We start from the raw sequence: 24806 nt of genomic DNA on the forward strand, positions 1-24806 counted from the left end.
TCATGAACCTTTAATCATTGGTGAGGCTATGGACCTAGCTGCTTCTCTCACCGACGATCATGTTAAGGATGGAACCTTGTCCCAATAGGATTCCAAACCTACTCCCGAAAAGACCAAAACAGACTCATCCACTAATGCTAAAGCTGAACCCACTCAGACCTGCTTTAAACGACAACAATCACCGCTTCAACAAAAACAATAACAACAATTACAAGCATAAAGCCAATCACCAAAACTATGTCATTAACCAACCTAATCACCAACCTCCACCTAAACAAAACACTCCCAATAAAAGATCCTATACCGGACCTCACCCGCTATGTGCTAAATGTAAGCGTCACTACCTTGCTCACTCCCCATGCCGACTATGCACCCGATGCAATCGTTTCGGTCACCTTTCTAACGTTTTCCGTGCCCCGCCTAGTGCGCAAGATGTTCAACAACGGTCTACACCTCATGCTCTTAGACCTACTACTACCCCACCTACACATGCTTGCTACCATTGTGGAGACCCTAACCATCTTCGCAACGTGTGTCCATTGCTTGCCCATGCCCATCAAGCCCTGCACCATACTATGCCACCCTTGCACCCCAAGCCCAAGTATACCATGCACATTACTATACTTCCCAAGCCTATCTAGTGCAAACATATCAACCCCAAGTTCATGTAGTTTATGCATCCCAAACCGATACTCCCCAAGTGCCTCAACTCATGGCTCATTCGTCTGCATCAACTCAAGCCCTTGCTATCCAACCCCTCCATTGAATAAAGTTGCTCAAACCCCTCAAGGTTCTAATGGCTGTGCTTTTATGATAAATTTGAATCAATCTCGAAGCTCTAGCGACGTGGTGAATGGTACGTTTCTCATTTATAATCATTTTTTCGGTGTTATTTGATACGGGTGCCGATAAGAGTTTTATTTCTTTGTATTTTGCGTATATTATTGATAAGTAGCCAATGTAAATTCTATTATTATTGATTTGGTCATTCGGAATTGTGTAATAACTCTTAATAAAGTCAAGTTTCGTATCAATCTTATCTCTATGCAAATAGGTAGTTTCGACGTTATTGTTGGAATGGATTTGCTCACTTTAAATCTTGCTGAAGTCGTATGCTTCGAGAAGTTTCTTCGTATATCTCTCAAAAATGGTCGCATCCTTAATGTTTTCGGTGATACGCCCATATCTAAGATTAACTTCATTTCGTGTTTTCAAGATCAACGTTATTTGCGTAAGAAGTATGTTGCGTTCGTAGCTCTAGTGGTAGAGAAAGGGCATAAAGAACAGAAGATCATGATATCCTGATTGTGCGTGATTTTTCCGACGTTTTTCCTGATGACGTCTCCGGACCTATTCCTATTCGCCAAGTCGAATTCAGTATTGATCTTATAATAGGAGCTAACCCCGTTTCTAAAGAAACCAACCGGTCTTGCACATCCGAAATGCAAGAGAACTCGAGCCAACTACAAGAACTCTTGGACAATTTTTACTTGGCCCGAGTTCTTCTTCACGGGGCGCACCTATTTTGTTATTCAAGAAGAAAGATGGTTCGTTTCGCATGTGCATTGATTACCGCGAATTCAACAAACTCACCTTTAAGAACCGTTATCCGCTTCCTCGCATCGATGATCTTTTCGATCAACTTTAAATAGCTGCATGCTTCTCAAAGATCGATCTCCATTCGGGCTATCATCAACTTCGCATTAATGAAGATGAAATCCCCAAGACTTCTTTTCGTACTCGGAATGGGCATTACGAATTTTGTTTTATGCCTTTTGGGCTAACTAATGCACCCGCGGTTTTCATGTATTATGAACCGTGTGTGTAAACCCTACTTGGACAAGTTGATAATTGTTTTCATCGATGATATATTGATCTATTCTAAATCCTAGAACGATCATAAAGAGCACCTTCATGCCATTCTTGACCTCCTTTAGAAGGAACAGTTGTACGCCAAGTTTTCTAAGTGCGATTTTTGGCTTAAATATTTTCAGTTCTTGGGCCGTATTGTCAACGAAAAAGGTATCCATTTCGATCCCTCCAAGATTGAAGCCATCAAAAACTGGAAACCACCGACTTCTCAACGAAGTCCGATCCTTTCTTGTTTCGGCGGAATATTGTCGTCGTTTCATTCGGAACTTTTCAAAGATTGTATTGCCCCTCACCGCTTTAACACACAAGGGTAAGCCCTATTTATGGGGGTCAAAGAAAGAATAAGCCTTTTAAACCCTTAAGGACATGCTTTGCAGTTCTCCTATTCTTGATCTTCTCGAAGGTAATGAATACTTCATCATTTTCTTTGATGCTTCTAACCAAGGTCTCGGCTGTGTCCCCATGCAACGAGGCAAGGTTATATCCTACGCTTCGAGACCACTCAAGGTACATGAGAAAAATTATACGGCGCATGATCTCGAGCTTGGTGCTATCGTATTTTCCTTGTAAATATGGAGACACTATCTTTATAGCACGAAATGTGTGGTGTTTACCGATCATAAGAGTCTCCAACACATCTTTGATCAAAAGGAACTCAACATGAGACAACATCGATGGGCCGAGTTGCTTAGCGATTACAAATGCGAGGTTCGTTATCATCCTGGAAAAGCGAATGTCGTGGCCGACGCTCTCAGTCGTTAGAAACAAGTCAAATTCGTTCTTCTTACTTGCGTTCTCATCCAAAATGATCATGAAAAACATATTTTCGACGCCCAACACGAATCCGTCACCGAAGGCAATATGTATGACGAGATGTCATGTGGTGCCGAAACTCAATTGGAAACCATACCCAATGGCTTTATTTCCTTAACCATTTATGGATTCCCGATTGTGACAATCTTCGTACATTTATTACGAACGAAGCTCATAAGTCACGATATTCTATTCATCCTGGTGTGGATAAGATGTACATTGATCTTCGTTCCATATATTGGTGGCCCGGAATGAAGAAGTACATTTCTCTCTAAGTTTCGAAATGTCTCACGTGCTCCAAAGTAAAAGCCGAACATCATCGACCCTTTGGTTTACTCGAGAAACCTCCTGTTCCCAAGTGGAAGTGGGTAGGTATTGCTATGGACCTTATTACCAAGCTCCCTCTGAATCGTAAGGAACATGATAGTATTTGGGTGATCATCGATCGTTTGACTAAATTCGCTCATCTCATACAAATAAAAGAAATGTATTATGTTGATCTGTTAGCACGAATTTATGTGGAGAAGATTGTTTGTCATCATGGAACTCCGTTAACCATTAATTTCTATAGGGATGGTCGTTTTACTTCCCGCTTTTGGAAATCTCTTCAATCGGCTTTGGGAAATCGTTTGGAACTTAATATTACCTATCATCTGCAATTCGATGGTCAATCCGAGCGTACGATTCAAACTCTGGAAGACATGCTCCGCTCTTGTATCATAGACTTTGGGGGCAATTGGGATACTCATTTACCGCTTTTCAAGTTCTCGTATAACAATAGTTTTCATTAAAGCATTGGTATGACACCTTTTCAAGCCCTCTATGGTCGTAAATGTCATTCTCCAGTTTGTTGGAACAAAGTTAGAGAATCTCAAATCACCGGTCCGGAATTGGTGCAAGAATCGTTCGATTGTATTGCACAAATTCATCAAAATATTCTCACCGCTCGTAGCCGCCAAAATAGTTATGCGAGTAAGAGAAGGAAACCTCTTGAATTCAATATTGGTGATTGAGTTCTGCTCAAAGCATCCCCATGGAAGGGAGTCGTTATATTGGAAAGAAAGGAAAGCTAGCTCCGCGATTTGTTGGTCCTTTTGAAATTCTCGATAGAGTTGCTCGTGTTGCTTGTAGACTCAAACTCCCTCTTGAACTCTCCAATGTTCACCCGGTGTTTCATGTATCAAACCTCAAGAAATGTATTGCCTAGGGTAATCATCTCATACCCCTTGATGAAGTTCTTAGTGATGAGACCTTGCATTTTGTTGAAAAGCCCGTTGAAATCATGGACCACAAGGACAAAGTAACCAAACGAAGCCACATACCCTTGGTTAAAGTCAGTTGGGATTCTAAACAAGTTGCATAGTTTACTTGGGAGCGTGAAGACCAGATGAAACTAAAGTATCCTCGTCTCTTTGCTACAGCTAATTCTCCAATTTCGGGATGAAATTCTCAAAAGTAGGGGATACTGTAACAATCCGAAGTTTTGTTTATTGTTTTGATAGCCGTTACCCGACCCGTTTCTTTGTTCTGGTAATTTAATCAATAAAATATCACATTTATCGAGTTAATATTATTATTATTGTTGTTGTTGTTTTTTATCATATTTATTTAATTATCCAATATAACTTTGAATTATAAATAAAATCCAACCTAAACTTAGTATTAACCCCTATTGTATCCACACTTGAAGTGCAGGGAGAAGTATGCAAATTATTCTAAAGATTTTATTATATTCCTTAACCCAAACCCGTATCCATTTCCATTACCCGTATTTTAATCCATTTCGTGACCCGTTTGATTTCATGGCCCTTAATATTCGTAGTATAATCACAATTGATTCACTAGATCGTTTACGTTGCCTAAAACGAACGACACCGACGGATTAATTAAGGAATAAGATCAAAAATTGATCTCGTTATTCGAAATATGTCACAGTCATTACGAATTTAGTATTATACCATCAAGGATTAATAATAACTCAATTAAACCCGTATCCACCTTCCTACAAGCCTCGCGAACCAAACCTTTGAAGCAATTGATTTATAGCTGTCTGTGTTAGCGTGTTTAGTTCAAGTTTGAGACGTCTGTTATTCAATCTAATTGACCATGAATTCATCCCTGGTTTAGGTAAATGTTATATGTCTCTGATTCATTTTAATTCCACAAACAATAACCCCATGACAATTCGGCCAAACATCAAACGATTTGGTCGATTGTAATTGTTAGGGTTCATATGAATTAAGGGTGATCGGGGTTGTGTATTCAAATTGTTGTTTATAACTAACAACTGGGTTAGATACCAGCCCAGTTGGTTGGTGCACGCATGGTTAAGTTCTTGTGAACGGCTGGAGGCGCGGGTTCGAGTCTCCAGTCCGTTTTTTCTAGGATTTTATTATTTTATTAATGTTTATTAATAAAACTAGTTATAACTAATATAAAAAGGATAATTAAATATATTTTTGAGAATTCGGCACATTTAGATAGTCGTTTTCCTTTTCTTTATGTTAAAACTACACACACACACATATATATATATATATATATAATATGTTTATAAAATACAGGTTTAAAAAAATTATAATAAATGTATTAGATGTGTTTTTAATTTAAAATAAATATTAAAACAAACGTTAATATATAAATTATCAAATTATGATTACTGGTTTAAATATTTTATTTATAAATATATTTTATGTATATTTTTAGAATACAGTATTTGCATTATGTAATCTTAACTCTTGGAAAATAAAAGATAATTTTTACAAATAATAATAAATTTATAATAAGTGTTTTCACATACACACCCGATCATCACCAAAACCCGAATCCCTATCAAGTATAGAATCCATCTTTAATTCAAATTTATTTCCGCGATCACTCCTATCTAGGGTTTTTAGTTGATAAAACTCGAAGAGCGTGGCATCTTATTTTCTTATCATTTACTCTATATGCTTATTTGATAAGGTGATTAACTTATTCCCTTTTTTACTTATTTTCAATTATTTTGGGGACGTATGTGTATTGTATCATATTTACATATTTTATAGTATTCACATTAGCAAACTGTTAATCTTGTTTGCATATCAATTAAATGCCTAATTTTCTACATGTCTAGTTGTTTATTTGATTGCATTCAGAGAGCTCCATCATAATCACATTAATAGTATGATCATACGGTATTCGTAGTAACCAAAGCCCGTTTCGCAAGGCAATGGTTTTACCGACACACTTAGTTTCTCAGTGGCTTTGTTTATCTCACAAAGGACAGTTTTGAATTTTTGTATTAAGTTATATTTAAATTTACTGATGTTTTACTCACTCAACCATGTGTTGACAAATCTACTTTATTTTATACGCATATGAAGGTTTTTGTTTGATTTGATTGCCGAGATGAAGACTTGGTGATGAATTTAAGTTGAGAGAAATTATCATGACTTGATTTTATTTTAACGATGATGTACTTTGGTTGTTTGGAATATTTGGATTACTTAATTTAATAATTACATATTGTCATCTTTAACATTGCATGATAGTACCTTTTGAGATGTGAGCAATTAGTTCGCGCCCCGAAATTTTCTCTTTAGGTTGGGGTATGACATTCGAGAAGGCGCAAATGGGAATAGTGCCCTACCATTGGGCATTAGTGTATGCTTGTAGTTGAAAGTTGGAGTTTTCATGGAAAGTGAGAAGACAATGATCTGCGATTCCATTTAAATGCCTTAAAATGCATTTGACAACTACGTACCAGTAATTTTCTAACTTTCTAAAGGAGCGTGCAAGTATTAACATACATTGTTTACCGCAAATGTGATGTTAGGTTTGGGCATGGTTGCATAGTGAAGAGCCACAACAAATGACTATATTTTGTGGGATCCGGCAAAATATCAAACCGAACGAAAAGGTAAATTTTTTAACCTTTGGTTGTATCTGTTGCTTGACCGAAATCACATATATTTCAACGGTTTTTCTTTTTGCCAAAGGATTCATGCATATTGTATGCAGAAAATAAGTTTCACTTTTGTTTCCATATGGGTATTCAATTCATATTTGTTTATTCCATTAGCTTATTTTTTTTGATGATGTGGTTGTAGTGATCAACATCCATATCTGATATAGTAAGCTATTTCTTTTTATTTTTATTTGGGTATTTATATTTTTTTCCATGTTTTGTTGTTTCAGGTACCAATCAATACACCAACCATTGATCAAATTCAAATTGGTAATAAGAAAAAGAAAACTTTACAACAACACAAGACATCAAAAAGTAAAGACAAGAAGAAATGTTATCAACAATTGCTAAACTGAGATTAGAAGTTTAATTTATAAATTAATTAGAAGTTTAATTTATTAGCATATATAAATTAAAAACTTGTGTATGGATTTTGGTATAGTATTGCTAATATATCATTTACTTAATTATCTTTTTTTTTTTCCAAGCTTGTCATTAATTATTGATTTATTTGACACAAAATTGAGAATAATGGTTAATTACATGAACCACAATATATTCATGTGGTTGTTGGTACCTATTAGCCACTTGTGACACCCCGTATTTTCACGTTACACCGTTAACCCAAACTATGTTATCTTATACATTATGCACAATATTTACATGAGTCGGTAACGAGTCAAACACACGAGTTTGTTAGTACACGCTAGTGATTAATGTCGAACTGATTATGATTAAAAAATTCAGATATGATTGTTAATTAGGTGCTATATGGTTATGTTCTACGTGACTTGTTATTATATTTGTTTATTAGTTGTTAAAAAAAGAAAAAAAATATGTTTACACTTGTCACGCTACGCGACGGGGACGGTGGTCAACCGTCGCGATACATGACCCACACCCAGATCGTATATTCTTTTTTAAAAACCATTTTGAAACTCTAATCTCCTTATAACCTTTTCCAACTGTTTTTCGACAAAAACGTTAAGCTTTTTGGCTATTTTGGGAGCTGGTGGGTGATTAGGAAGATTAGGGTTCATTGATATCAATGTTTGATTGTTAATTGTAAGTATTCATCGTCTAACTATCGTTTCTTTGATTATCTCTTGATTCTTGAAGTTAAGCCTTCTTGATATGAATGTTTTCGTTTATTAATGGATTAGAACATTAGGGTTGTTGCGCACGTGATTATTGATCAAGTTTTGTTGAAATAAGAATTGTAACATACTTGTACTCGCTTATGGTTTTGCATGTAACTCAAGATAAATGATTAATATTTTTGCTTCTTGATTTCGTGATATCCTTCTTTGAGTCTAGGTTCCACACTACTATAGTTTTTGGACGAGTGGATCATCGTTTATTAAAGGATTAGAACATTAGGGTTGTCGTGCACGTGATTATTTATCGAGTTTTGTTGAAATCAGAATTGTAACATACTTGTACTTGCTTATGGTTTTGCATGTAACTCGATGTTAAATGATTATGTTTAACTGCTTCTTGATTTCATGATGTTCTTCTTTAAGTCTAGGTTCCAGAAAGCTATAGTTTTTGGACGAGTGGATCATAGTTTTTCGGATTTTACAAAACAACATGTCAAATCTGGTCCTGGAATATGTTTTCTGACCTGATTTCCCGATATCGTAACTTGAAATTGATAAATCCAAATTGGTTGGTTCCATTTTTGTAAACTTAGTATTATGAGTCTAGAATAAAACCGAACTGGCCATGCATAACATGGATAAATGAGGTTAAAGAAACATGAAACTACCTTTTTTTGTGCAATCTGCTGAAGAGTTTGTACTTATCTATAGTGATTGAATTATTGTGAGTTTTGTATACATGATAAAAAGATTAAAATAAATTGTTTGAGAAACCAAATTCATATATACTAGTGTGGTAAATTTGTAGAATTTATTTCAAGGTTTTGCTTAATGAATACATGCTAGAATTTGTCTCGTGAATTAAATGATCATAAGTTAGATTTCTATGATGAATGTTTGGTTGATTGCCATGGTATTGATATGTGGATACATGTTAGGACATTTTGATACAGTTGACAATACTTATTATCACCAACGAGTCGTTGGGTAAAGTTTGTGTTTGTGTGTGAGTCCATACGAGGGTCTTAGAGTCATGTGTTGTTGAACACTCTCATAACTTAAACCGCTGTACTAGGTAACAGTTAACGAGTCAAGTGCATTCATTTGGTTTGAGATAATCTATTACACGCGTCACTAGTTCAGATCATGCTTGTCACACCCCAACCTACGGCGAAACGTGCCGGGGCACGATAATATTGTATCATAGCTCAGAAGACACTAAGTAAAATACATGTGTCAATATCTAAATTATTCATTCATATAAAAAGTTTCAAAAGCACAAACATTGTCTCAAAAGAAATACCGTTACAAATAATTATTTAAACATAAATAACTTAAAATAAATGTGTTCTTCATTCATCATAGAAACCTAAGGTATCACCTAAAGTTCAATACTTGATTCATTCAATAGAGCTACCCGCGTCATGCGTGAAAATATATATATTTGTCAACATAAATTTGAGCAAGTAAATCACAATTTTGTGTATATATAATATTTTAAAAGACAATTCCATGAGATAATTGTAAATCACTACAACTAGTATAACAATAAGTAAAAGTTGTCTTTTAACCCGAATCATATTGATAACGAGTTATTTCAACGGCGTATGATCATACTATTGAGGATGAGAATGAGGATGAGGATGAGGATGAGGATGGGGATGAGATACCAACCAGCACAACAAAAGCAAACACATAGTCACACTCACACATATCAATTCACGTATATATTAGAATCGTAGTGAAAATCTATAATAAGTTTGATTATGAACGCATAACGCCCCCAAAAATGTAAAACGGTAAAAAGGGGGAAATGTGAATTTACTTACCTTATAAAGTAGGATAAGCGGATATGTGACAACAATAAAATTAAATAGAATATGAATGAGCTCCTCGAAATATGTCGACAAGGGTTCCTAGTTGTTTACATAGGATAAAAATTAATAAAACGACTTATAACGAATTTTTGGGACTTAAATGGGTTTTAAGTAAAGGTTTGTTATTAGTTTAATTATCTATCTTATTATGGTTAGTATTATTTTTATTATAAATTTTAGGTTTGATAAAACATTTATCTTTGATGAATAACCACTATTTTGTAATATGAATAGATATACTAACGGGGAAAGTTAAAAAGAAAGTTTTTCTTCGACCATTAATAAATCATTTATTCGATTTATTAAATGAACGGCAAAAATATTGATATGATCATCATTATACGTATAACTATATCTATATATGTATACCCTTATATATATATATATATATATATATATATATATATATATATATATATATGATTAATTAAGAAGTAAAGGTTCAAGACAAGAAAACAATAACCCGAGGTTCGGTTTATTAAAAAAATGTTTATTTGATGTTTTATATATATAATAAAGTCATGAATTTGATAAAAATAACATAAAATAAATAAAATACAAAAACCAGGTCCAGGGGGCTCGAACCCATGCCTAGACCGATACCAGGGGACTAACCACACACGCACTAGCCATCAGGCTGGTGTGTTATATTGTGAATATGACAGATTGGAAAAGATATATCTTGTATGTTCAGAACCCATAAACCCTAGATCTTTAAATCGATTCAAACGTTTAAGGTTTGTTATAATTGATTTAGGGTTAATGTTCCTGGGTTAAAACCGACCTCGAAGCATGTTTTAATTAACTGATTAGATGATGGATGGGTTTTCGATCAGCAAAACAATAGTGGCGGCCAAAAATCGGACTTGAACAGGCTATTTTAGTTTCGTTTGATGTAACTAGGTTAGGGTCGTGGTAGTGCGGAGGTGGTGTGGTGTGATTCAATTGAATTATGGTTGCATTTATAAAGTGTTGTAGGAACGGCTTATGCTCGGTTTGTTATAATCGTGATTATGAATCAATTAGTTGTCTTAGTTAACCAATTACCATTTATAGATTATCGGTAGACATGTGTTTTAGGTTATCAATGATTTGATTCAATCAATTTGCTCGAAAATTGAGGAACAAGCATTGGGGGGGAGTCTTATGGTCGTCGATGGTGGTATAGAGAGAGTGGAGGGAAAGAATATTTTGGATTAAATTTGCTAATTGGTCCTTGATCTATGGTTGTGGGTTCAAAAGTGAATTAAAGTTAGTTAGGGGTTGATTTTGTTCATGTCTCATAGTTATAATCAACTATATAAAAAGAAATAAATAAAAATATCAAACAAATATGGAACTTTATTGATAAAGTTCCCGAACCCGAACCCAGGTCGGGTAATGATTACAAATACCAAAGAAACGAAAACCCGAAATGTTACAACATTCCCTACTTTTGGAAATTCCGTCCCGAAATTAGAGATTAAGCCGCAACGAAGAGGTTCGGGTACTTGGTCATCATTTGGTCTTCATGCTCCCAAGTGAACTCGGGACCACATTTAGATTCCCAACAAACTTTAACAAGTAGATACGGCCACGTTTGGTTTCTTTGTCCATATGATCCACGATTTCAACAGGCTTCTCGATAACGCGCATAGATTCATCAAGTCGGACTTCGTCGAGGGGTATGTGGAGGTTCCCATCGGCTATACACTTCTTGTGATTGGAAATGTGAAAAGTTGGATGAACATTGGGGAGCTCTTTGAGGAGATCGAGACGACAAGCAACTCTACCAACCCTTTCAATGATCTCAAACGGGCCAAAAAAATGAGGAGATAGCTTATTCCTTTTACCAAAACGAACTACCCCTTTCCAAGGAGATACTTGAAGGAGAACTTGATCACCAACATTGAACTCGAGAGGTTTACGGCGCTTATCAGCGTAGCTCTTTTGATTGCTACAAGCGGCGAGAAGATTTTGACGAATAAGAGCGATCCGATCGGAAGTTTCTTGAACATGCTCGGGACCGGTGATTTGAGATTCACCAACCTAGTTCCAACAATAGGGGAACGACATTTTCGGCCATAGAGAGCTTCAAAAGGTGCCATGCCAATCTAGTATGAAAGAGCGGAGCATAAGTGAGTATCCCAATTTCCACCAAAATCTAGTATGAAAGAGCGGAGCATAACTTCGAGAGTTGATTGTTCGCTTGGATTGACTATCGGTTTGCAGGTGATAAGCAGTTCTTAGATCAATACGGGTACCCAAGGAGGCTTGCAACGATCTCCAAAAATGAGAGGTAAACCGACCATCACGATCTGAAATAATGGTCAAGGGCATTCCATGGCGGAAAAAGATGTTCTTGACATAGAGTGAGGGTAATTCGCTAACAGAGGACTTTTCTCGGAACGGTATGAAGTGAGCCGACTTGGTAAAACGATCAACAATCACCCAAATACTATCATTACGGCTTTGAGTAGTGGGGAGTTTGGTAACGAAATCCATGGCTATGTCTTCCCATTTCCAAATGGGGATCGAAGGTTACTTGAGCAAACCAAACGGCTTTTGATGCTCGGATTTAACCTTGCAGCAAGTGTGTTGGGCTAGCATTTTTTTGGTTTGTACTTTAGTTTGGGATTTTTTATATATTGTTTAGGCTTGTACGTAAACCGAGATCTCTTGGATCTCGGTGGGCTTTTGGCTTATGTTGGGCTAGGGTGCAGTGCCTATATATACATTGTATTTAAGTTATTGAGGGTTGGCCGTTCATAACATTTGGTGAATGAGATATTGTGTAATATTGTGCTTAAGCACCAGACGTAATAATACGTGTGTTTTGAAGCATCTTTCTCGTGTTCATTACGTGTTTAATCATTTATCATTGAATCATCTCTTGTTAATTTCCGCTTAACAACGAGATTGTTTGGTATCACATTGAAAGATTCGTTCCAAGAACTTACAATCGGTATACATTGTATTTATGCCCAATATATACATTGTAATATGTATACATTGATTAAATACATTGTATTTAATCATTTATCAATAAATACAATGTAATATATACAATGTATTTTATTTATTAAGGTTTGGCCGTTCATAACCTTTGGTGAATGAAATATTGTGTAATATTGTGCTTAAGCACCAGACGTAATAATACGTGTGCTTTGAAGCATCTTTCTTGTGTTCTTTACGTGTTTAATCATTTATCATTGAATCATCTCTTATTAATTTCCGCTTAACAATGAGATTGTTGGGTATCACATTGAAAGATCCGTTCTAAGGACTTACAATTGGTATCAGAGCCTATTGACCTATTTAAGGCTCGATTGTGATATCATAGATTCAAGGATTGTGGTTTGTTGATCATATTGGTGGACGCGGTGTTTGTGTTCCCGATGAATTATTCATCGAAGAAGGAAAGAGATAATTTTGGTCAAAAATTGAGTTATCTTTGGTGAAAATTCAAATCCCATTAACTTCAGGATTTAGTTTGATACCAAACTTAACTGGTCAAAGATATATTGCGTGTGTTATCTGCCTTGTTTGATTGTTCTCGAACATTCTTGAATGTTTTTGGGATCATTTAAGAGGTTTCGCCCAAAAACTATGTGTTCTCGGTGGATTTCATCTGTTCTCGGTCAACTTTCAGGGTTCTCGGTCAGCTTTAAGTGTTCTCGGTTAGCTTTAAGTGTTCTCGGTCAAATTTAAGTGTTCTTCATTGACTTTGGTTGTTCTCTGTCAACTAAGAGTGTTTTTGGTCTACTTTCTTGGTTCTTAGTGAACGCTAAGTTCTCGGATATGATTATACGTCTTGGCCTATCCTTATTGGGCCTTAAGAAACTGATAAATTAATTAGACTTTTTTCCTGGACCAGCCCATTAACCTTTATCCAAAATGGACCATATAACAAATGGTTCAACTAATGCTACACTGCATCAAGAACTGGACTCTATAATGGAAACTGCTACTCGTATACCCCATTTGCTTTCTCATGAGGGGTTTGGCGAGTGGAAATTCAGGTTTGAAAAGTACGTGAAAATGAAAGATGCCAGGATTTGGAGAAGCATTGTTATAGGTCCTCAAGTTATCATGTACCAACGTGAAAACTCTTAAGAAGTTATTGTGAAACCTGTTGAACTGTATGACGATGCTGATTTTGAAAAGGTTGAAGAGGACGACATGGAGATTTCTACTTTATCCATTGCACTTACACCCGTGATTGCCTTGGGATTTAGAGAAATACAGTTCGCTAAGGCACTATGGGAAGCCCTGATTGAAGTATATGAGGGTAATGAGCACATGAGTAGAAGTCGTCAAGATCTCTTGCAACATAAGTTCAACATGTTCAATCACATTCTGGGAGAATCGTTGAAAACTCAGCTGCAGAGATTCATATCTCTTGTGACTGAGATGAGATCGGCTAATATCAATCTGACTGCTGCTGAAACAAACAATAACTAGTAAATTCCCTGCCTCAAAGCTGGGATATGAATGTTGCGGTGATTAAGAAGACGCAAAATCTCAACAAGCTAACTCTGTCAGAAGTTATGACAATCATCAAGGATTGTGAGATGGATGACAAGCAGCGTGCCATAAACCATGCGAACTCTTACAATACAGTTGGTTACAGTGCTGCTTCTAACAATGCACTTATCTCACAAGATAGCTTCGCAATGTTTAAGGCTTCTCAAGGGCAGTATACTCAACAGCATTAAACTTAGAATAATTTCTCAATGTTCATGTCTGCTCAGGTTCAATTCTCACTGGCACCACCATAACCAACTCCCGTGTTCTTTCCTTAGTCTGCTCAACCAACTACTTCAGTTGCTAAGCCCCAGCCTTCGGCTTCATATTCTAGTCAGTCACCCAGTCAGATTCCCTCCATTTCAAAGGAAAATCAGGAAAACATCGCTTTAATGGCAGGGTTCATGAATTGCTACAACGCTTTTCTTACTGGAGATCTGGTTCAACCAGTAGTAGCTGCGGAGCTGGATTAAATTTATCCTTATGATGTAGAGGAAATGAACATCTCTTGGAAAATAGTTATGGCAGTGTTTCGTGCAAAGAAATTTACTAAGAGAACAGGCAGAATCAACTGTAATGTGCCAGCAAATTAGAAGGTGGGATTTAACAAGGATACTCTTAGGTGCTAGAACTGTCACGAGACAGGTCACTTTGCTCGTAAATGCACTAACCCAACGAAGGAAGTAAACAGAGAAAGGGCGCTGGTTCCAGTGGGAATTTCTAGAGGAGAAAATGGGGCAGGTATGACTGAAGGTGAGCGAGGTATGGTAGCTTAACAATTCTCCTGGAACGATTAGATGGCAGCCTTCAACATAAATAATCAGACTGCAAACTTTGCTCGTGTTGAAATTGCTAAAGAAGAAAATGTTTCTAAGGAACAAATTAAGGAGCTACAATTTGCTTTCATGGCTTTCACTCCCTCCAACTCATCCGAGGTAAGTTCCCAATTATGTTCTCAAGCTTGTGTTAATAAGGTAGATCTTTACAAATCACATAATAGTAACATGCTTAGAGAAATTGAAGGAATAAGATCTGAAAATTTTCTTTTAAGAAGAATGAAAAAGCTTTCAGAGATAATATTGAGGCACAGAAAAAGGATTTTTCTAAACTTCAATCCGATTTTAGCATAAAATGTTGTCACCACCTTGATGCAAAACAAAAAATTGCTGAGCTAACTGCTGAACTAGAAGCTTCTAAGTTAGAGATTATAAATTTAACTGATAAATTTGAAAGAGCTGAACTAGATTTTCAAAAATTCAAAGGCTCTAGTACTGTTGTTAGCTCCATGACTGACAATCAATAATGCTGGAAAGAAAACGCTGGTAAGTGGATAGGGTACAGTGTTGTACGCCCTCCATACAACCAGAATTACACTAGTCTTCCTCTTGCCAAATAGCAGGAGAAAGGGTAAAAACCATGAAATATGGTAAAAACAATGAGAATGACAAAAATGCTCCTAGTTCAGTAAAATCTACCGAGTCAACCTCAGGGATGAATGATACTAATGCGTTTACTTCACGTGCAGATGAAGTAATTATCGAAGATTGGATTGATGAGGATGATGATTTGCATGTTTTGAATAATAAAGACTAATTCTCATATTTATGTAAATTTACCTGTTTTGAATTTTGTGACTTCAAATTTTTGTATGGGCTCTGTTTTTTAGAGCAAAGACAATTGTGTGGTTGATTTCTATAAAACTTTGAAATCTGGTGATGTGTCTTTGAATAAATTTGATAAAAATATAGATTCTCATAAATATATATCACCGAAGTTTGATAAAGAAGGAAGTTCAAGTGATCAAAATTGTGATAAACCAAGAAATAAGTCAGGTGGTAAACGCCATGGTAAAACAAACTAGCTCACAAAACAGGTCCAGACAAGAAGTTGACCGCAATGAATTTCACATAAAACGTCAACATGTTTTAATTGTGGCACACCCAGTCATATTGCTAGAAATTGTCCATACCGTCCATATGTCCCATATTATGGATACTCTCATAGGTATATGCCTCGAAATACCTGTCAAAGAGAATCAAGGTATTATAAGGCAAATCCCTCAGACGGTGACTGGAAGAGAAACAAAGTTGGTAGGTTTAGTCCTCATCAGACAAAGCCTAACACGTTTCAGAAAAGTGATATAAACTATGCTTCAGTCTCAAGAACCGACTTGGTTTGTGGACTAAAACAAGTTAGGAAGATAAAGTCATCTGTTTCTCCCACTCGCAAACTGGAGACTAAGCCATCCATTCATACAAACAATAGTAAATCTTTTAAAACTAGATATGAATGGTTGCCTAAATCTCCGATGTTCAAGCTATCAAATTCTATATTAGATAATCAGGAAGACATGTCATGGCAATCCGTGACAAGTTTGGATAAATCAGGTTCACCTAGTGTTACTATGGAATGGGTACCAAAAAAACTAACTAATCTCGCACATCGTTCAGGAATAGTTATGGAGAAATATCATCAGACTTTGGTATGTTGAAGTGGCTGTTCCAGGCACATGACAGGAGACATTTCCCAACTACACGACATTCGAATCTTTAACGCTAGGTATGTTTCCTTTGCGGGAGGAGAGAAAGGGAAGATTACACAGAAGGGTACTGTAAGTAATGGTGTTTTACGCTTTGTTCTTAAGTTTTTTTAAAGGAGGTAAAGGAAAGGAAAACTAAGGATAGTTAAAAAATGGGTGTTCTTGAGTTTTTTTTAGGATGGAAAGGAAAGGAGTAGGAGGAGTTAGGAGAGATTAAATTAATGTATTTTCCCAATAAGTTATCCTCCCAAAAATGGGATGATTACTAAGAATAACTATTTTTTAACATAGTTTTCCTTTCCTTTCCTCTTATTTCCTTCCAACTCAAGAACACACCTAATTAAAAAAAATTTTCTTCCCTTCCCTTCCCTTTCTTATCCTTCTCTCTCCTTTCCTTTTCTTTCCTTGGTTAAAAAACTCAAGAACAAGGCGTTAAAGTTTGAAAATGTTAATTTTGTTCCTGAGTTGAAACACAGTTTGCTGAGCGTCTCGCAGATCTGTGATAAAGGTCTTTCAACCCATTTTACAAGCAAAGAGTGTTTGATTCTAAAATTTGGTATCATCATACCAGATGATTGGGTTCTTGTTAAATCACAGAGAATATATAATGCTTATGTGATCGACATGAACAAAAATGTTCCTGATGTAATTACTTGCTTGTTTTCAAAAGTGTCAGAACATAATGCTATGCTTTGCCATTGTCGTCTTGGTCATGCAAACATTAAAAATTTAAACCGTCTTGCTAAAAAAGACTTGGTGCGTGGTTTACCTTTCAAAGACTTTGTTACCATTTAAAAATGTGTGGCCTGTGCCTTGGGTAAACACAATCGTAAATCTCACAAGCCAAAACTTGTTAATACCATTTCATCTGTTATCAATTGTTGCATATGGATCTGTTCGGTCCCGTTCATGTTTTGAGTCTTTCTCGCATCTCTTATTGTCTTGTTATTAATGATGATTACTCACGTTTCACTTGGGTGTTTTTCTTATCAAATAAGAGTGAGACTATAGAATTGATTAAACGCTTCATGGTGCTTATGGAGAATCAGCTCAACTTAAAGCTGAAGGGTATTTGCTGTGACAATGGCACGGAATTCAAGAATTCAACACTGAATTATTTTTGTTCCGAAAATGGGGTACTTCGACAGTACAGTTCAGCTCGGACACCGCAACAAAATGGTGTTACTGAAAAGAGGAACAAAACTCTTATTGAGGCGGCAAGAACTATGTTGTGTGGTTCAAATCTACCATTGTTCTTCTGGGCAGAGGCTGTTAACACGACATTTTATGTTCAAAATCGAGTGCTGATCAACAAATCTCAAATGAAGACTCCATATGAGATTGTCTATAGTCACAAGCCCACAGTTGCACATTTTAGGGCTTTTGGCTGTCCATGTACTCTACTGAATCTTGAATTGACTCCAAAGTTAGGAGCCAAGGCTGATGATTCCTACTTTGTTGGATATGTTGGCCGTACTTCCTACAGAGTCTGCAACAAGTCAACTAAGTAGATAGTGGAATCGTATGACGTGCGTTGGCTCGAAGAAAATAAGACTGATGCTCGTTTTGGTCCTGACTGGTTATTCGATTATAATAAACTCTTTAAGCCTTTTAATGTATTTCCAGCTGTCGATACAGAATCTTCAGATGCTGATGTTTCAAATTATGTTGGTGAGGAAGAAGACTTACCTGCTGACTCTCACATGTCTCCAGTACTGGGTATTAATCCTTCATAATGATTGGATACCACTCAACCGTTGTCAGACAATCAACAAGAAGACGTTACCGAAAATGTATCTTAGCCAGCACCTGCAGTTGATGCTTAATCAGTTGAGGGGGAGAGTCTGATTCATCAAATATTTGGAATCACTCTATTTCCAGATGTCATACCTAATGAATACATTGCCAGTACCTCGTACTGACACCAGTGCGGCGACATCTGGATAAGAGAAACCTCTTACTGAAATCCTTGAAGTTCTATAAAACTTACCTTCTACCAGTTCTGTTCCCGGGCATTCAATTCTGACAAGAATCCACCGATATCATCTAATTGACAATGTCATAGGTCCTCTTGAAACAGGCGTGTACACCAGAAGTCAGGCCAGACACATCAACAATTGTTTGTTTTCCTATTTCATCTCTCAGATAGAGCCAAAGTCAGTGGAAATGACACCACAAGAACCAAGCTGGGTGGATGCCATGCATGAGGAATTATATCAGTTTGATAACCTCAAAGTTTGGATATTGGTCGAGCTTCCAATTGGAACGAAAGCGTTAGATACAAGATGGGTTTCCGCAACAAGCAAGATGATACATGGGTTATCGTTCAAAATAAAGCACGGGTCGTTATTCGTGGTTTTCGTCAGGTTTAAGGATTAGCTACACTGAAGTGTATACTCCCGTGGCTCGACTTGAGGCCATTCGTATTTTTCTGGCATATGCTTCCTACATGGGATTCACGTTTTATCAGATGGATGTCAAGACATTGTTTTTTGAGTTAAAAGCCATTTTAGTACCTGTGGTTTGAACAACTACGCAACTTTAGTACTTTTTTTGAATTTTTCGCAACTGGATACCCCATGTTAAAAAAACCCGGCCATTTTAGTACTTTTTAGTTAACCCGTTTAATTTTTCCGTTAAGTCAAGGGCATAATAGTAACTTCGGTTTTTTTTCGTTTTTCTTTTAACTCCTTCCCTTCCCCCTTTATTATCATCCAAACCCTAACTCCATATTTTGACTATCAGCCGCCTCACTCCTTTCTTAACACCTTTCATCCGCCTCCCTACCATGGTGGTTTGCTCATGCGGCTCACCAACAATTATTCGAACCTCCTGGACATCGTATAACCCCGGGAGACGATTTTATTGTTGTGCAAGACCGGTATGTTTCTAACCTACTTATTGTTCATGTACTTGGTGTTGTTTCTAACCAAATTATTGTAAAATTGGAAGGGACGAAACTGTGAGTTTTTTCTATGGCTTGATCCTCCTATGTGTCAAAGAGCGAGTGCTATTATATTGGGCCTTTTGAAGTCAATTAACGAATACAAAGAAAAGGCAAGAGTCATGGCTAAGACGAACTCAACCCTTGAAGAAATTAGAAGAAAACTGGAGATGGAGAACAAAAGGCTCAAACAAGTGTTATGCATCTCATGGCTATTTTTCATTTTCTTTAATGTATTTAATTGACAATCTAATGCAAGTATGTCTGCAAGTTTGATTATTATGTAGTTTTGTTGTTTGTATTCTATGTAAAAGGTGTGTTTGGTAATATGGTAAAATCTATGTTAAAGATTAGTTTGGTGTAATATGGTGTAACACTTACAACAACCAAACTGTGTTCATTGCAACCAAATGTTTATGTTAAAGAACAACCAATTGTTCTAGCAGCCAAAGTGCAATAGCAACCAATCAAAACAAACCTAAACATTTAATACTAACCAAAGTGCAATTGCAGCTAACCAACCAAAACAAGCCTAAACATTTAAAACTAACCAAAGTGCAGTAACAACAACCAGACTGTGTTATGCAAGCCATAGAACAACATTTATAAGCAACCAAGACAAATCAAAACAAAGTTACCAAAAATGTAATAAACATAATACCAAAACAAACTTGCCAAAACCAAAACATGAATTATGCAACATAATAAACAACTTACCAAAACATAATACAAAGTTTTAAACTTACCACAATAAACAACACATCCAAAACAAAGTTTTAAACATACCATTACAAGCAAAGTTTGGTACTAAACATTCAAACACTTAACATTAAACAAAATAACATAGGTAAAACATAGATTTAAGCATCCAACCACTAACCAATTAGAATGCATCTTCTGTTCTAGCCCGCTTTGGTGCCTTGTCAGCTTGTGTTCTAGCATCCCCACCTCTTTTTCCCTTTGACTTAGCAGCCTTCCCTTTTCCCTTTGACTTACCAGCCTCATCTTTTTTACCCTTTCCCTTTGACTTACCCTTTGACTTAGCAGCCTCACCTTTGCTCTTGCCACAAGATCTCTTGTTATGTCCAATTTGCTTGCAATTATCACATTATATAGAACCACCTTCCCTTGTCAATTTACCACCTTTTGAAAGTTTCTGCCTCAACTCCTCAGCAGACTTCTTTCTATTTTTCTTTGGTCTACCTATTTGCTTGTGATATTTTGGGGTTGTTAAGGTAGTTGGGCACTTAGACATTGGCCATAAGTCCATACTATTGATTGGGTCTAAGGTTTTTGAATAGACCTTTTTCCATGTCTCTAAATAATATGCTTTATCCACCCACTTCTCTGGTATGCCATCACCTATCCCATTCATGGCCATATCATAAATACAAGCTACTGCATGCCTACATGGCATGCCAGTCAGTTCCCATCTTCTACATGAGAAAGTTCTTTGTTCCATATCCACAGCTCTCTTCTCATTGGTTGGACCTGTAACTTGGTATTTTGTACCTCCATTCCATATAACAGTGTAGTTTTTTGCTTTAGCCATGATTTTGTCAAACAACTTTTTTTGCAACTGGTGTTAATGGCCCTTGAGTCCTAGCAATGGGCTTATGCACCACAACCATCCTTTTCATTAGATACTCCCTAATGAACTCAAGACAAGTAATAACAGGTTTGTCTCTTCCCAAAATCAACTGCCTATTAAAGACCTCACAAAGATTGTTCAATAAAACATCACACCTAGGCCTAACTGCAATAAATTGAAGGAAATACTCAATACACAATCACAAACCTTATATAAATTCAATTCAAAGAACTACATCTACTCTTTAAATAATGAAAAGACATACCACTGAAATAAGCTCTGGACCAATGCTTTGGTGGAATCTCTTTCAACCAATCATAGAGTGAAGTATCTTTGTCTTGGATTTCTTTCATACTCCTTTCAAATTCTTGTGGTGTGGTTGCAAAGGCACATTTTTGAAGCATGTTTTTGAACACAACACCTCTCCACCTTGGCTTCATGTTCTCATGTATATGTCTTAAACAATACCTATGTTCAGCACTTGGAAACACCTTTTGTAAAGCTGGGATTATACCCTAAATACAACAATTAAATGCATGAATAATAATCAAACAAAAAAAATCATATATATGTAAAAATCAAGAAAACTAAAACAAACCTTCTGCCTGTCACTTATGAAGGTGAAATTACTATTTGAATGCAGATCCAAATCATCCCCCAAACATTCTAAAAACCAGGTCCAGCTAGCAGTGCTCTCAGCCTCCACCAGTGAGTATGCAAGTGGATAGATTCCATTATTTCCATCCATTCCAACTACTGTCAAGATCTGTCCTGGAAATGGCCCTTTCATAAAAACCCATCAAGGCCAAGTAGATCTCTCCCACCTAGCTTAAACCCCTCCTTTAGTGCACCAAAACATATATATATATTCTTCTAAACTGCCTTGATGGACTGCTAGGGTTGCAAAAAGGTTCAACATCTAATTTAACTGTTGTACCTGGATTAGATCTAACAAGTTCTTCAATATAATCCCTTAGACTGCCATACTGAGCTTCATAATCTCCAAGAACCTTTTTTTCAGCCATGGCCTTAGCCCTACTAACCTGATATGGAGTAACTTGTATTTGAAATTTCTTTTGCAGATCTTCTAAAATATTTCTAGGCTTCTTGTTTGGATCACTTTTAACTATGGGTTCAATTTCCCTAGCCAACCAATTGATGGTACACAAGTTAACATCTCTTGTTTGCAAACAAGTGTGGTCTTTAAAATATGTTTTCACAGCCCATGTCCCATCTTGTCTAACATTGGATATGTGTAAAGTCCAAGGGCAAGAGGGTTTTTGGTACTTCTTTTTAGGTGTTGCTTTTACTAAACTACCATTTGTTGCACCTACTTCTTTGGTCCCACTTGAACATGCTCCAGATTTCCCCTTGGATGTCCCAACATTTTTTGTCCCAACCCATTTACTTTCACACCTAACGAGTCTTGGGTCCACACCTAAACAATTCACCCGATATCTACGTTTATCTTTTAGCATAACATGCAATTGCCTTCTTGAATCAATTGCATGTTGTTTAACCAACCACTTTATAGAATCCTTACCTACAAAAGTTTGGCCAACATAAAAAGGGCTACCAACATCTTCTGCACCCATTTTTTTTTCCTATTGATCGTAAGAGCTTGTTGCAAAGGAGTCTCATCACCACTAATACTATCAAACTCCTCTAAGTCAATCTCTTCTAAAACTTCACCTTCATCACTTAAGTTAAACTCCACAGCAGCTCTGTAATCATTCATATCCATAGTAATAGCATCATATAAATAATCTTCATCTACTATGTAATCAGAATCATCCTCCTCACTATCATTAGACCCCTTATCACTACCACCATCAGTTTTATCAGACCCCTTATCACTCCCAAAATCATCCTCCTCATCACCTTCATCAGACCCCTTTTCACTCACATCAGATTCCTCTACATTATTGTCAATAATACCCTCATCACAGCTAAACTGATAATCCTCCAATCCAATATTCAAATCTTCATCAATCCCCTCTCTAACTTCATCATTCCCCCTTTTAATTTTCAAATATTTCCTAGGATGTGTTTTAAAGTGTTCAACATATACCTCTATAACCCTAGTATTTTGAATCTTCTCTATCAATTCAATAACATCCTTATCACTACCTAAAGGTCTTAAACCATCCAACTCTTCTCTAGGGAGCTTGTAATGGTATGATACCACATCTTCATCTAAATAACCAAGTTCTTCTAACATGTTCTTTATAATAATAACTTAGAAATATTCAGAATGAACCTTATCAATATAGTCAACATGACCCAAAACGTATGTTCTCCCACCTAGACCATTGTTAAACTTCCCACCATGGTAAACTTCTAATGTAAAGTTGTAAAGGTTGTCTGCTAAAATTTCAAAAAAAAAACATGTTAGAATTGAGAAATAAGTTAAACGGTATTAAATGATCATCGGATTAAAAGTGATTAAACGGATTAACTAACCGTATTCAACATATGCTTGGAAGTCAGATTGTTCTTGCCGAACAACCCACAATTCAGCCATTATCGATGATCGGATTCCTCAATTGCAGATGTCGAGTTGATAATTAGGGCTGTTTGTTGCTGGTTGATGATCGATGACGAAAACGATTGATTATCAGGGCTTTGAATTTGATTATTATGGCTGTAAAGTTGTAAAGGATTTGATTATTAGGGTTAATAAAAGGGATTTTATTATCAGTAGTTAAAAGAAAAACGAAAATAAAAAAAAAACAAAGTTACTATTATGCCCTTGACTTAACGGACAAATTAAACGGGTTAACGAAAAAGTACTAAAATGGCCGGGTTTTTTAACATGGGGTATCCAGTTGCGAAAAATTCAAAAAAAGTACTAAAGTTGCGTAGTTGTTCAAACCACAGGTACTAAAATGGCACTTAACTCTTGTTTTTATAAGAAGAAGTTAAGGAAGAGATTTATGTGGATCAGTCATCGGGGTTTGTAGATTCAAAGAATCCAACTCATGTTTACAAGTTAGATAAAGCATTGTATGGACTTCATCAAGCACCTCGGGTGTGGTATGCAACTTTAACGGCTCATCTTCTAGGGCATGGTTACAAAAGAAGAACCATTGATCAGACACTGTTTATCAAAATTGTTGGAAAGGATCTAATCTTGGTTCAGATTTACGTAGATGACATCATCTTCTGGTCCACAATTGCTGAATTGTGTTCTGAATTTAAAGAGGTGATGAGGAAAAGATTTGAAATGAGTTCGTTTGGGGGAGATGACAACTTTTCTGGGATTACAAGTTCGTCAGAGCTCGACGGGAATTTTGTTGCATCAAGGGAAATATATCGAAGACATGCTTGCAAAGTTCGAATTTCAAGATTACAAGAGCGAAGCAACTCGTATGGCAGAAAGACCTCTTCTTTCCTCTAATTCTGAAAGGAATCCCGTAGATCAAACTTACTATCAGTCAATGATCGGATCCCTGATGTATCTCACCGCTAGTCTCCCTGACATCATGTTTTTTGTTTGTCAATGCGCCTATTTCCAGGAAAATCCTAAACTCTCTCATTTAATTGTTGTAAACGTATTTTTAGATATCTGAAAGGGCAACCAAAGCTTCGGCTTTGGTATCCCAAGAACTCAGA

The 24806-nt window shown here is 36.4% G+C and overlaps 1 protein-coding gene across 1 annotated transcript; it reads right to left on the reverse strand.

The window, feature by feature from the left end:
* Window positions 1–21159: 21159 nt before the first annotated feature.
* On the reverse strand, window positions 21160–22669 carry LOC143590494 (uncharacterized). The gene is made up of 4 exons (XM_077070955.1): window positions 22129–22669; window positions 21790–21974; window positions 21457–21706; window positions 21160–21356 (listed from the first exon to the last, which is right to left on the reverse strand). Exons 1-4 carry the CDS (start codon window positions 22667–22669, stop codon window positions 21160–21162), a joined length of 1173 nt encoding a protein of 390 aa, XP_076927070.1.
* Between the last annotated feature and the right edge of the window lie 2137 nt (window positions 22670–24806).

Source organism: Bidens hawaiensis, unplaced genomic scaffold (genome assembly GCF_021521415.1).
Source record: "Bidens hawaiensis isolate Kalapana, Puna unplaced genomic scaffold, B.hawaiensis_p1.1 tig00038612_1, whole genome shotgun sequence".
In the NCBI taxonomy this organism is placed as follows: Eukaryota; Viridiplantae; Streptophyta; class Magnoliopsida; order Asterales; family Asteraceae; genus Bidens; species Bidens hawaiensis.